The sequence below is a fragment of the Chiloscyllium punctatum genome, chromosome 15 (genome assembly GCF_047496795.1).
Source record: "Chiloscyllium punctatum isolate Juve2018m chromosome 15, sChiPun1.3, whole genome shotgun sequence".
Classification (NCBI taxonomy): domain Eukaryota; kingdom Metazoa; phylum Chordata; class Chondrichthyes; order Orectolobiformes; family Hemiscylliidae; genus Chiloscyllium; species Chiloscyllium punctatum.
Window position 1 is genome coordinate 67899355 of NC_092753.1, and position 15107 is coordinate 67914461.

At 40.3% G+C, this 15107-nt stretch overlaps 1 protein-coding gene across 2 annotated transcripts in view; it reads right to left on the minus strand.

The window, feature by feature from the left end:
- LOC140486357 (E3 ubiquitin-protein ligase DZIP3-like) overlaps positions 1-15107 on the minus strand; it is a 135906-nt gene that overhangs the window by 66245 nt on the left and 54554 nt on the right. For both annotated transcript variants that reach the window (XM_072585389.1, XM_072585388.1), the window contains exons 8-12: positions 14650-14697; positions 12720-12817; positions 9907-9960; positions 5410-5477; positions 139-215 (exon numbers count right to left, since the gene is read on the minus strand). In XM_072585389.1, the coding sequence (XP_072441490.1) occupies positions 139-215; positions 5410-5477; positions 9907-9960; positions 12720-12817; positions 14650-14697 (345 nt within the window). The remainder of the gene's footprint in view (positions 1-138; positions 216-5409; positions 5478-9906; positions 9961-12719; positions 12818-14649; positions 14698-15107) is intronic.

A 15107-nucleotide genomic window follows, 5' to 3' on the forward strand; every position in this document is an offset into this window, starting at 1 on the left:
GAAGAGTCTGTTTCTGTGCTGTACATCTCTATGACTCTAAATGTTGAAATCAAAGTCCTTCAAATTAAGTTAAAAATCTCTGGTACCAATCGTTTTCATATAGTCTACTCATGTGAAAAAAAGTAAGGTCAACTTTACCAGCTGCTGTAGCTTCAGACTCCAGAATAAGTTCTTGATTTTGTTCCTCAAGCATTTTACTATTCTGAGTCACGGAACTGCAAAGTGACAGAATGGTTAACAGAATAATAAAACATCATTTGTGGCTCAATGACTACTGGTCTTCTAGCTCAATCACTTAATTATTAAATCGCTATAAAATGTCTCTGCTGCAGCTGTCAAAATATCTGAGGCTAATTTGAATGGAGAAAATGCTACTGAACTCAGCAGGCCTGCTCGCATCTGTGGTGAACAAAATTGAGTTGATGCTTCAAATCCAATATATCTCTTAAGCTGGGTTCCACTAATTCTATTTCTCTCTTTATAGATGCTGCCAGATCAATGGAGTTTGGTTTTCTTTCTGATTTCCACTATCTGCAGTACTTTCATTAGAGTCATTTGCGATGCTTTTACAGGGAGCTTTTCTAAGTTTAATGCTGCAGTGAAAGAATCTTATTAAGCTGCAACTGTAGTGAAGAATGCTGGAGGAATTGAGGCGCTCTAATAGATAAACCACTGAACAATTTTTGAAAGTGGTGGAGCAAAGACAGAGGTGTTCTGTCTAGCCTTTCTAAACTTTTCAAGTAGACTGCTACAGAGCAATAAAAGCTATTAAATGAGTGCAGTACTGCCCACAGTACCGTGCTCTAATACTGGAAGGAATTCAATGACCTCAACAGTAGGGCAGAGGAAAGCCTATACATCATCTAAAATGATATATGTATCTACCTGGCAATCTGATGACTCGCTTACTTGTAAACTTTAAATCCTTCCTCTAACTCCATCCTAGCGCATTATGGTCTCTTCTGAAGTTTCACATCTTTTGATAAAAAAATAGTAAAGGCAATGTGTCGACGTGACCCCTCAACTCCACGTGCATAGTTCAAACTCAGCTTAGTAAATCTTTGGGATATTTCTTTGCATCATTGGATGGTCAGGTCGGCCTTTAGTTTGTGAAAGCAGCAAAAAGCAGGAGATAGATGACCATCATCAGAAAGGACTAGCGACACATCATGAAGAGTTGGGACAAGCAAAGGAAAAAGAAGCCAAAAAGACTTAAACCAGCTCAAGTGTAAAAGTGTAAAATCAATAATTTTCATTTGAATTTTAAGCTATAGACATTTTCTAATCTATCTGTTAGAGATGTTACTACATCACTCTGGGACAAGTGGGATACAGACCTGGTTCAGAGGTCAGGACACTAGCCTCCTTGAAGTTAGTTATATTCTGTTCAATTGTGATTAGTTGTTAAACATATTCTTAAGAAGAAACCACATGGCTCAGTTGAACTGTAATGGCATTGGTTTATGGGTTTACTGCTGCTTCATGGCTCCAGCTACTGTAAGCTTAGGCTAACATACATGAGAATGCTTTGCAATAATAAGGCTTTCACTCAGAGACATCTTCTTGCCTCATCTTCTTGCATTTTACAGGCCTTCATGTTTCTTCTCCCTCCCCTTTTCCGGGCAACATATTAATTGAGGTATTGCTAAAGGAACTGCTATCCTATTAGACAAACAGGAGGCTGGAAAAACACAGCAAACCAGGCAGCATCAGGAGGAGAAGTCAGCATTTCAGGTTGAGACCTGAATCCTGATGAAGGGTCTCAACTTGAAACGTTGACTGCCCCACTTACATATGCTGCCTGACTTGCTGTGTTCTTCCAGCCTCCTAGGCAAAAGTGAGGACTGCAGATGCTAGAGATCAGAGTCAAGATTAGAGTGGTGCTAGAAAAGCACAGCAGGTCAGGCCGCATCCGAGGAGCAGAGAAATCGATGTTTCGGGCAGGAGTGCTTCATCAGGATTCCTGATGAAGGGCTCCTGGCTGAAACATTGATTTTCCTGTTCCTCAGATGCTGCCTGACCTGCTGTGCTCTTCCAGCCTCCTGTCTGTCTACTCTGGATTCCAGTATCTGCAGTTTTTTTGATTGCTATCCTATTGGGTCTCAAATGTTTGCAAACAGTATTTTCCCAATAAAGCTCGACTGTAGTCAAAAGTGGGAAACTCGGAATATCAGATCTATGCCCAAAAGTAACTCTTTCTGCCTTTCTAAATGTTACTTACAGAAGCACTTTGTATTCAAGTGGCTAAATATCAACTGATCTGCAACAGCTACTAACAAAGTGTTTTACTCGTCAGATGAGTGATAAACAAGGAAATGTCTTATTAGAAGTATTTGCTTTTGCACAGTAATCACACATCTATGCAAATTTAAAGCCTGGAGGGCCATTTATCCTACTGTGACCATGTTATATAATGTGGGAACAGTTTGGACATGGGGAAGCATTCAGGTTTCTGCATGAATTTCCAGATTATTGTGTGATACCAAGTAGCACACTTCAGACAGTGAGACCAAGAAAATTGGCTTCTCAGTCACAAATTCATCAGTAAAACTGAATCAAGAAGCACCCTATAGGTAATATTTTCCAAGTGATTAACATAATATTAAAGTTAGAGGCATGTAACTGCTTATTATATTTGAATTTAAAAATTTACAGCAGAGTCAAAATTAATTCCAATACTTTTCCAATAACAGATGTTAAGCTAATTGGCCTGTAATTACTGTTTTTGGCTCCCTCCCTTTTTAAACAGGAATGTTACATTGACAATTTTCTGATTTGCTGGTACTTCTTCAGAATCCAAGGATTTTTGGAAAATTATAACCACAGCATCCATTATCTCTGTGGCTACCTCTTTTAGGATCCTTGGGCACAAGCCACCAGAATTGAGCCTTTAGCCCCGTTGGTTTGTCTAATACTACTTCCCTTGTGATGGTCATAGCAATTCTTCCCCATACTCTTTAATATTAATGGAATGTTTGAAGAATTTTCCCCCATTAAGACTCATGCAAAATATCTGTTTGACTATGCTACCATCTTGTTGTTCCCATATTATACATTAATAATCATGAACTGAGGGCACTGTTGCTCAGTTTGCAGATGATACAAAGATAGGTGGACAGATGATGATGAGGAAACAGCGAGGCTGCAGAAGGACAGGCTAGGAGAGTGGGCAAAAAAAAAAGACAGCAGATGGAATGCAATGTGAAAAAGTGTGGTAAGAAGAATAGAGGCGCAGACTATTTTCTAAATGGGGCAAGGCTTCAGAAATCTGAAGCACAAATGGACTTGGGAGCCCTAGTTCAGGATTCTCTTCACGTTAACATGCATGTTCAACTGGCAGTTAGGAATGCAAATGCAGTGTTATCATTCATTTTGAGGTATCTAAAATACAATAGCAGAGGTGTACTGCTAAGCTAAATAAGACTCAGGTTAGACATGTTTAGAATATTGTTGGCAATTTTGGACCCCATATCTAAGGAAGGGTGTGCTGATCTTGGAGGGGGCTCAAAGGAGGTTCACAAGAATCATTAAAGGAACGAAGGCCTTGTCATATGAAGAGAGGACACAGAGTCTGTACTTGATGGAGTTTGCAGGATGCGGGGCGGGCGGTGGCGGGGGGTATCTCATTGAAACGTATAGGATATTGAGAGGCCTGGATAAAGTGGATGCAAGAGAGATGTTTCCACTAGTAGGATGGACTAGGACCGGAGGGTAAAGCCTCAAAGAGATAACCTGTTAAAACCGAGGTGAGAGAGAATTTCTCCAGTCACAGGGTGAAAAATCTGTAGGGCTCTTTGCCACAGAAGGCTGTGGAAGTCAAGTCATTGACTGTCTTCAAGACACAGAAAGATAGGTTCATAATTAGTAAGGATACCAAGGATTACAGTCAAAAAGCACAAGTATGCGGTTGAGAAACATATCAGCCATGATCAAATGGTTGAGCAACTGATGGGCTGAATGGCTTTGATCTGCTCAAATACCTTATATCTTGCTATTATCTTCCCAGATTCATCTCAGGATTTCCTATGTTTGCATTGACATTTCTCTTCCTTTTTATATATTTAAAGAAGTTCTTTTTTAATGTTCCTCACTAGCTTGCCCTAATGGTTTATTTTCTCTCTCTTTATTAACTTTTTAGTCCTCCTTTGCTGGATTGTGGTTTTATCTCAGACTTTGGGACCAAAACTGACTTTTTGCCTTCTTATATGCTTTTTCTTTCAACTCTACACTGTCCTGAACTTCCTCGGTTAGCCATGTTGTTTTATCTCTCTCTTAGAATCAGTCCTTCTTTCTGGGTTATATTTTTGCTGAGAGTCATGAATTACCTGCTTAAATGTCTACCACTATTTGCTTACTGTCTTTATTGGTTATTTATTTGCCCAGTTTGCTTTCTGTAATTCATTTCATTGTAATTCTCTTCATTTAAGTTAAACTCAGTTGTCTCTGATCCAATAATTTGATGTTGGAGCTTCGATATTGTGAATGTGAGTTCTATTGGTTCCAAAATACTGACAGGCCTTATAAAATCCAGTTAGTTCTTTAAATGACTGCTACTCCTGTCTTGAGGGATTGGGCATTTACATTTCAAAAGCAGTTCAACTACTACAAAACACTTGAGCATTTAAGCGTGCTTAGGACCAAAGAGTGCTTCCTCCTGAAGGTCAAAAAAATTAGAAATTGGAATGAAACTCAACATTCTGCTCCAATTATAGGACCTCAACTTTCAGTAAAGAGGTATGGTTGTTATAGAGTTAGCCTACAGCCTGCGAATAATTACGAATTATAAACCTGAAAAATGGAGCACAATGTATAATCCATGAAAGAAACCAACAAGGCAGGTTTAAATTTGGAAGGGGTGTTTATACAGCACGTACTCATGCTGCAATCATTATGGAGCTTGCGAACAGAGCCAATGCTTGCCCTCTCCCAGGAAAACAGTGCTACTTTGCTGAAGGGCATTTTTGGATATTAAAAATTCATTTCTGCTGTATGAGTTTGCTCGTGGTGCAAAATTCTTGACTTTGCAGAGTGTGTAAAAGCATCTATTAATAACTATTTTCTTTTCTCCCAGAAGTTTTCCTCAATAAAGACAGTGAACACAAAGGATCAAAATTACCTATCCACTGTTATTTTTCACTTGTCAGACCTTCACAGTGTAATACAAATTGAGAAAGTAACTTGATATACATTAATTGCGCATAGTATCAATTCACAGGACTTGTAAAATGACTGTAAAATGCCCAATAAGGTTGTCAAATAAATAATTGTTTCAGTACCCATCAAAATAGCTGATCTTAGAAGCTGAAAACATTATTAAAAAATCTATGCATCATCATTTTCTGTTCACTGGTTTTTCATAAAAAAGTGTGAAAATATAAAAAGTTCTGAACTACAGTGAAGAATTCATACCTTTTTAATTCCTTGAACATTTCAGCTTCCTGCAAAGTTGCCTGGGCAGCAGCTTCTGTCTTTTTACTCTATATTCAGATAGTAATTATTTTTAACAGCAGTACTTCATTCAGATACAGCGAATGTTCTTGCATAAAGAATACTTCTATGGAGATACAGAGGTCAGTAAGGATCCTTCTTCACATATAGCCTTACTGCAACAGCACAAGGTGCTGCAGAAACCACACCTGCAGTACCCTGAGCAGTACTGGTTCCCTTATTTAAGGAAAAATATTACTTATTGTTCAGGGAAGGTTCACTAGGATGATCCCAGTATGGTTGGATTGTTTTAAGAGCAAAGGCTAAAAAGACTTGGACTTTACTCATTTGAACTTGGAAGAATGGGAGGTGATCTAATTGAAACATATAGGATTCTTAAGGGGCTTGACAGGGAAAATGTTGAGAGGATGTTTTCCCACTGGGAGACTCTAAGACTAGAGAACATAGTCTCAGAATAAAGGGGTGGCAATGTAAGATTGAAATGAGGAGGAATTTGTTTTGAGAGTGAGGGCCTTTGAAATTTCTTGCTATATAGAGCTGTGGGACAGAGCCCTTATGTATATTTAAGGCTGAGACAGATAGATTCTTGATTGGTACGGTAATCAAGGCTTACAGTGAAAGGGCAGGAACATGAACATTAGAAATGTCGGGTCAGCCTACTGAAGAGAGGAACAGGCTTGAGGGACCGAATGGCCTACTCCCGATCCTATTTCTTATGGTCTGATGAGTGCTCAATCTGTAATTTGGACTCAAAGACATTATAATCAAAGCAGACTGAGATTGTAGGATTGGATGGTGTAGCTGTATACCACATAAACTCTTCAGAGGATACTAGACCTTGCACCGACCCAAATGCTGTATACAGTCTCCTGAATTCAGAGCTTCAAAGTTGGTAACAGAGTTAAATGATTTTATGTGAAATTTTGGGTCTAGCATTATTGATCCTCAAGAATAGAACAGGGGATGTATGAGTCTTAGAATCATAGAGATGTACAGCACGGAAACATTACACAGACATTTAATGGAAAGTATTAAGTTTTTTATTGCTGAAAAGAAAGACTTGTTGAAACTTTTTGTCTTGCACTTATCAGTATTATCTGCAAGATTGATAAATGTTAAACAATCTCCACAATTTATGCTACAGGAAAAAGGCATGCTTACTGGTCTTTCACAGGATATGGGCACTACTGGCTCGGCAGTATTTGTTGTCTATACGTAAATGCCTTTGAGGAAGTACTGGTAAGCACATTCTAAGCACATTCTTGAATTGCTGTAATCTATGTGGCGTAGATACATCTACAACACTGTCAGGAAGAGGATTTCAAGATTCTGACAGTGAAGAAATTGCAATATATTTTGAGTCAGGATGGTGTGTGGCTTGGACAGGAACTTACACTCAACTTTAGTGAAGTGAATTCAATTCTAAATCATAATTTATCCCAGTAACTGTGCATGTTAAGTGACTTACAATTCATTCTATAAGTGCACAGTAGTAAATTAAAGCATGGTTTTAGAATAATTTACTAAATAAACTTGAGATGTATTTCTTGTAAATTTTCTCTCCTAATACATCAGCCAAATCCACAAAATATCTTCAGTATTTTGATTTAAGATTATGAACCAAACAAATCCAGTGGAGTTGTATTTCAACTTTATTCACAAAATTAAACAATTTTAAACAAACATTTAACAATAATCAAACATTTTTCATTTGCTATGTGAGAATTTGAAAACAAACCTGGCCGAATTTCATCTGAGAAACAACTAAATACACAGGCAAACAGGTGAAAAGTACGACAGATGTTTGCACTCTTGGATGGCTGGGAAAGGTCTATAGACCAGAAACATAGTTTCATTTGCCTACAGATATCATAGGCTGATGTACCAACATTTATATTTGCCACTATTGACACTGGTTTATCCAGGGACCTTGGATATTAACGTCTTGATGTGATTCACCACTTTTTCAAAAGCAGCTATGCTGAATCCTTTACATTAGCACTTACAAAACTTTTCAGCCATCTTCAAATGCTTCCTCAATGACCTGCCCTCCAGCATAAAGTCAAAAATGGGGCATTTGCCAATGAACACACAATGTTCAGCACCATTTGCAACTCCTCAGATACCAAACAAGTCCACATCCAAAGAAGTATAGACTGGACAATATACAGTCCTGGGCATACAAGTGGCAAGTAACATTTGTGAGAAACCAATGCCAGGTAATGACCATCCCTACTAAAAGATAATCTAACTACTGCTCCGTGATATTCAATGGTAACACCTGCACTGAATTCCCATACTATCAACATCTTGAGGTTAAACTGAAACTGAACTGGCCTAGCTATACACGTACAGTGGCTACAAGAAAAATCACAGGCTAGGAATACTACACTGTGTGACTCACCACCTGACTCCCGAATGCCTGTCCACCATCTACAAGGGACAAGTCAGAAGTGTGACGAATACTCCCATTTGCTTGGCTGAGAGCAGCAACACTTAAGAAGCTTGACACTTTTCACAACAAAGCAGCCTGCTTGGTGGGCGCCGTCTCCGCAAATATCCACCTCCTCCACCATTAATGCTCAGTGGCAGCAACTGTACCATCTTTATTAGAATTAGAATTAGAATCCCTACAGCGTGGAAACAGGCCCTTCAGCCCAACAAGTCCATACTGGCTCTCAGAAGAATAATTGACACAGAACTATTTCCCTATCCGATATTTACCCCTGACTAATACACCTCACCTCACATCCCTGAACACTGGGCAATTTAGCATGGCTAATTCACCTAACCTGCACATCTTTGGATTGTGGGAGGAAACCAACGCAGACACAGGGAGAATGTGCAAACTCCACACAGACAGTCGTCCAAGGGTGAAATTGAACCCGGGTCCCTGGAGCCATGAGGCAGCAGTGCTAACCATTCAGCCACCATGCTGCCTATAAGATTCGCTGTAGAAATTGACCAAAGATACTTAAACAGCAATTTCCAGACCTACAACCACAACCATCAAGGAGAAAGGCAGCAGACATGTGGGAACACCATCATCTCAGACGGAAATATATCGCTGCTCCTTCAGTATCATTGAGACAAAATTCTGGAATTCATTACTTACAGCACATGGACTGCATCATTCAAAAAGGCAACTCACTACAGCTTCTCAAAGGCAACTAGGGATGGATAGTAAATGCTCGCCCAGCCAGCACCATTTTACATCATGGCACTACTGCTAAATTCAGGACTCCAACTGATGAGTGTTACAGTATAAAAAGTATGTAAAGCTACACAATGAGTTGGGGAAATAGTCAATCCATATAGGTCAAATATCCCACTGAGGTAGACAAGAAATGTATCAAGGAGAAAGTGAGGTCTGAAAATGCTGGAGTTTAGAGTCGAGTGTGTTGCTGGAAAAGCACAGCATCCGAGCAGCAGGAGAATCAATGTTTCAGGTCAGAGCCCTTCATCAGGAATGAGACTGGGAGCCTCGTGAGCGGACAGATAAGTGGGAGGGGAGTGGGGCTGGGGAGAAGGTAGCTAAGAGTACAATAGGTGGATGGAGGTGGGGGTAAAGGTGATAGGTCAGAGAGGAGGGTGGGGGAAGGTAGCAAAGAGTACAATGGGTGGATGGGGGTGGGGGTGAAGGTGATAGATCGGAGAGGAGGGTGGAGTGGATAGATGGGAAGGAAGATTGACAGATGGGACAGGTCATGAGGATGATGCTGATCTGGAAGGTTGGAACTGGGGTAAGGTAGGGGGAGGGGAAATGAGGAAACTTGTGAAGTCCACATTGAACGGTCCTGAGGCAGAAGATAAGGCGCTCTTCCTCCAGACATCGGGTGGTGAGAGAGTGGCGGTGGAGGAGGCCCAGGACCTGCATGTCCTCAGCAGAATGGGAGGGGGAGTTGAAATATTTGGCCACGAGGCAGTGGGGTTTATTGGTGCGGGTGTCCCGGAGATATTCTCTAATGTGCTCTGCGAGAAGGCACCCAGTCTCCACAATGTAGAGGAGACTGCATCGCGAGCAACGGATGCAATAAATGACATGTGTGGAAGTGCAGGAGAACCTTTGATGGATGTGGAAGGCTCCTTTGGGACCTTGGATGGAGGTGAGGGGGAAGGTGTAGGTGCAGGTTTTGCAATTTCTGCGGTGGTAGCTGAAGATGTCAGGAGGGGAGGGTGGCTTGTTAGTGGACCTGACCAGGTAGTCACGGAGGGAATGGTCTTTGCAGAAAGTGGATAGGGGAGGGGAGGCAAATATATCCCTGGTGGTGGGGTCTGTTTGGAGGTGGTGGAAATGTCAGTGGATGATGCGACATGTATCTTCCAAATGACCAGGCCTACAATCAAATCAAGCTGCTTGCAACAGAAAAGACAAGCTCATCAACGTATGATCCAGAGAAAGCAAAGTGTCAAATTCAAATTATTTACAATTTGCTTCAAAACACTGCAAAATCGTACCTTTTTGCCTCTTGATTTTTTCCGTCTCTTCTTTGATTTTGAGTCTACTGTTACCTATATGTACAAAATAAATGAAAATAAAGTGCTTTTAATCTATCGAGATACTTTTCAAAAAAATGTACTTATGAATGACTTTACAGTATACTGACTCGGAGGTCCATTAGCTCTGTTGGCTGGATAGCTGGTTTGCCAACAGTGATGCCAACAGTGTGGGTTCAATTCTCACAGCGACTGAGGTTATCATGAAGGAAACTCCTTCTCAACCTCTCCCCTCATCTGAGGCATACTGACCTCCAGGTTAAACCATCACCCGTGGCCTCTCTCTCATGAATAGTGACGACGTGCTCACTTTAGAACAAGATAATTTGCGCTTTGAATTTTGCAGTTGGCTTCAATCCAAGTTCAAAAATTACAGATAATATGATGTTATTTTGTTAGCTTCTCAATGAATATTACAATGCCAAAAGAAAAGTAAAGTGTCTTCTTCATGGCAAGCAGTTAACATATCTCCCACTTTACTGATGATTGTAACTGCAGTCTATAAATCAGATCATCCCCATTCTAAAAACAAAATGAGAAGTGAGTGGTGACAGAAAATACGTCTTGCACGTAGACAAATGCAAAGTTGAAATCTAATGTTTGCAAGATGTACATTACAGTAAGTCATTTCTTAAAATGAACTCATTTAGTGCTGCTTTGATTTAACATTTGTAAGTTAATGGAGCCTGTGGTCTTGCTGAGCATGTGTGACTCATTTTAACATTATTTCTTGTGGTACCTGATTAAGATCTCCCATTAGCCCCCAACTCCCCAGATGCAGCCTTTTCCCCACACTTGACTTCTGTTATGGACCAGGCCAGACCTTCTCAAACATTGCAAGAAAGTAGCGCGGACCCTAACTTTGCTTGTTGTTTTAAGCAGGTGTATCGTGGATGTTCCAGGAGAGATGCAGCTGGCCCACCCACCTAGCTTTAAACAAACCAGAATTTATTTGCAAGACTACTGAATGAAACACAAACAAGAGAGAATAGAATGTCGAATAACTTAACCTATCCGAAAACTCAACAGATTATCCCAACTTTATGATGTTGTTTCAAATACTTGCAACAATCCCCACAAACACCCCTTGGCAAACAAGGAAAAATCAAACACAGGTTCTTACAGGAGAGATTTGAGAGACGGCAGAGGGATTCAGCATGGAACACCTTCTTTCAGGTAGCTGTTTCTTTGACCAGCAGCCTCAAAACTGACTGACTGCTGGCTCTGAAGAGCCAGACTGCTACAATCCAAACCAGACCAAACCAAACCAGAGAGAAGCTGAGCTGGGGGAACTGACTACTCCCCTTTCATTGTACAAGTTTTTTATTAAAACTTAAATACTTCCCCAAGTAGATCAACCCAGATATTTCAGAGCTTGTGCCTTTATGACCTCCTGAAAAGAAAACAAGGACAACCTAATCTTGTTAAAGGAGCAGCATCATCTGACTACAGTTTCCCAACCTCCTGTTGTGGTCTCTAGCCCTCCCTGACCTCCCAACGGTGGCTTCTTCCTCCCACCTCCCAAATTCTTTTCCATCCCCAACATTTGATATGGCTTCTTCTCCCTTCCCACCTCCTCATGCTGCTTCCCTGTTCTGGGCTGCATTCACATTGAAGATCTCAAGCCAATCTGAATTTGGAGTTGTGGAAGTGCGAGCGTAATGGTTCAGAGGTACTGCTAGAGTTTTTACAGTGCAGGTCTTTCTTCTAAGTGACTTTTAAAACTGCTCCTGTTTCACTACTCTTCTCCCAAGTCCTCAGTTTAGGAGCGGGACGCAGTGGGCAGGAGCATTTAAAAATAATATGGATTGTGAAACCGTCAGCACTTCTGGGATTCACACTTGCACAAATTCAGAGGTCCAAATTGATCCTGAATCTCTGATGGGAATGCAGTTCTGTGAGAAGGAAGCAGCAACAGGGTAGGTTGAAAAATGGCAGATGGAATTCAGAGGCTGAAGAAGGGCGAGGGGTTGTGAGGGTCTGCAGTGATTCAGGGTCTGGATGGCCTACCTCCCTGACCAGGACAACAGGAAACAGGAAGCTTAGGAAGCAGGATCATCAATTAGAAGTTGCAACTGTAAGTAGCAAATTTCTCAGTTCTTCCATAATTTTAAAAAATATTTCATTCTAAAAGCCTATTTCATTTACCAATGTAGGAACTTAGCAATGTAAAATATTCCAATTAAGAAAGTCTAATGCTTCAATATTTGTTTCTTTCTGATAAGGTCCTACAGAACCTGACTACAGTTTTATCACTGACCCCAGGTTGGCACCCTCTATTCCACAGCCAGTCTGCAATTGTATGGTCTTTTTATTTAAACACTCTGTAAAGTGCCTTGGGAGGTTATGTCACACACTGTGTAGTAACTAAATAATACTCTGCATTACCACAAAGGCAACCAGGGAGGGCAACAAATACCAGACTTTGCAATGTCCAGATCTCAGGACTGAAAAATAAAAGCCACTTGTACAACTAAGGAGAACGATGCATGTGAAATAACACCATTTTCTGAGACAGGACAGAAGGGGAAATTCATTTTTAAATAATTGAACTAATTTTTAAAATGGTTATAATTTTTTTCAGAATGAACATCAGTGAGCTCAACACAAGTGACATTATAACTCAATTCTCATTCAGTTCACTGTCAAATGGTTACTTGCTTGGAAGTAGCCCTGGGCATCTTTCTACAAATAGTGAAGCAATATTTGTCGCTGACACAGAGATGAAGAAACACTAATGGCACGTGACTGGATTCATAAGGTCAGTAACATACAGGAACAGGTTTTGCAAACTCATCCTCTGAGGTCTCCTTTTCCTTTTGCTCTTCGGTAGTATCAACCAATTTTAGTCCATGCTTTTGGGTTTCATGCCCTGAAGTAGAAGAGGTTTGATTACTTTTTTAAAAATGTGCATTATGTACTCAAATCATGAATAATGTCTTTAATATTAACTTGGAATGATAGTTCATATAATTTAAAGTTAAATGATAGAAACAGGAAGCAGAATGACTACATATGGGTGGGCGGCATGGTGGCACAGTGGTTAGCACTGCTGTCTCACAGCGCCAGACACCCGGGTTCAATTCCCGCCTCAGGCGACTGACTGTGTGGAGTTTGCACGTTCTCCCCGTGTCTGCGTGGGTTTCCTCCGGGTGCTCCAGTTTCCTCCCACGGTCCAAAGATGTGCAGGTCAGGTGAATTGGCCATGCTAAATTGCCCGTAGTGTTAGGTAAGGGGTAAATGTAGGGGTATGGGTGGGTTACACTTTGGTGGGTCGGTGTGGACTTGTTGGGCCGAAGGGCCTGTTTCCACACTGTAATGTAATCTAATCTAATATCTGGGAATACTAGTAATATCGTAAGCAATGATTTGCTCAAAAAGAAACTTTGAATATGACTAAAAGATGTTGGTGATTTTTGTTTGAATTGTATAACTTTTGACACCTTTTCTTGTACTTGGATTGGGAGTGAAGAAACAGCATGACACCTGCTTGCCAGATAATTACTCTTTTGCTTGATCGTGATTGGAGAGAATTTTTTTGGCATGCTTTCTGAGCATGGATAGCTTAATATATTACTGATCTCTAGTTATGAAATTCTAGATTTGATCAGTTCAGGGAAGAGACTAAAGAACCAGTGCTTTTGGCTTTTGTTTGAGTCGTGTTGTGCAAAGTATCTGGGTGCCCTGGTAAATGAATCACAAAGTTAGTGGGAGGAGTAGCAAGTGATTAGGATGGTAAATAATATGTTATTGTTTATTGCAAGGGGAATGGTTTATCGAAGTAGGGAAGTTTTACTGAAGCTTTACAGGGTGTTGGTGTGACCACATCTGGAGTACCATCACAGTTTTGGTGTTCTAATTTGAAACAAAAATATATTTGGTTTCGAGGCAGGCAGCAGCCTTTCAAACAAGTCATTCATGAATGAACATAAGGTTAACTTTTCAAGAATATATTAGGTATATATCCTTTGGAGTTTAGGAGAATGAGAGCTTATCATATTGAAACACATATGAGATTTTGATTGGACTGGATATCAGGAAGATGTTTCCACTTGTGTTGAGTGGCAGTAGTGGATGAGGACTAAAACTAGAGGATATAATTTAAGAATAAGAGGTTTCCCTTTGAAAACACAGATAAGGAGAACTCTTTTCTTTCAGAGGATTATTAATATTTGGAATTTTCTTCCCCAGAAAATAGTGGAGGCTGGTCTTTAAATTTATTTAAGGCTGAGTCAGATAAATTTTTGGTGGACAACAGAGTTAAGGATTTTGGGGTGCAGACAGGAGAATGGAGATGAGACCACAACCAGATCAGATATTACCTTATTGAATGCTGCAGTGGGCTCAGAAGGCCAAATGGCCTACACCTGCTAAACCTTTATTTAAGGGAGCAAAGGTTTTGGATTTGCACATGATTTAACTAAAATATGCATCACATATTCCAACACAAATCTTTCAATATGAGGAATTTTTGGACTTTTTCTCATTTAGCCCAAAGACATTAAAGAATCATTGTAGAGATGAAATTTATTTTATCTGTTTGTGAAAGGGTATTGACTGGAGAGCTTTCACTAATAAACTGTGAGATAAACTTTACTCAATATTCAAATAGAGACAAAATATCACTTGGAATGTTAGCTAGAGTCATCCAGAAGTAAAACAATCAGTTTGCTTAAAAGAACACAAAACTGTTGAAAGGCTCACCCGCACATAGATCCTCTGCCAAAGAACAAGCACAGATTGAATTGATACCTAAACAAACAGAAACAACATTTGATTAGATTAGATTAGATTTCCTACAGCTCTTCGGCCCAACAAGTCCACACCGACCCTCTGAAGAGTAACCCACCCAGACCCATTTCCCTCTGACTAATGCACCTAATACTACGGGCAATTTAGCATGGCCAATCCACCTAACCTGCACACCTTTGGACTGTGGGAGGAAATTGGAGCACCCACAGATGAAGTCAAAGTTAAAGAAAAGCAAAGGAATTTGCGATTATTATAGTCTACATAGAACAAGTATCAACTACACACAATTCAGCAAACATAAGTGCAGACACAACTTTGCAAGAAACTCTCAGTTTGATGGAAGCAATTGCTTTGGTGAAAGTGGACATTTAATTCATTGGCTTCATTGTTACCTCCAGAAATTCCTCAGG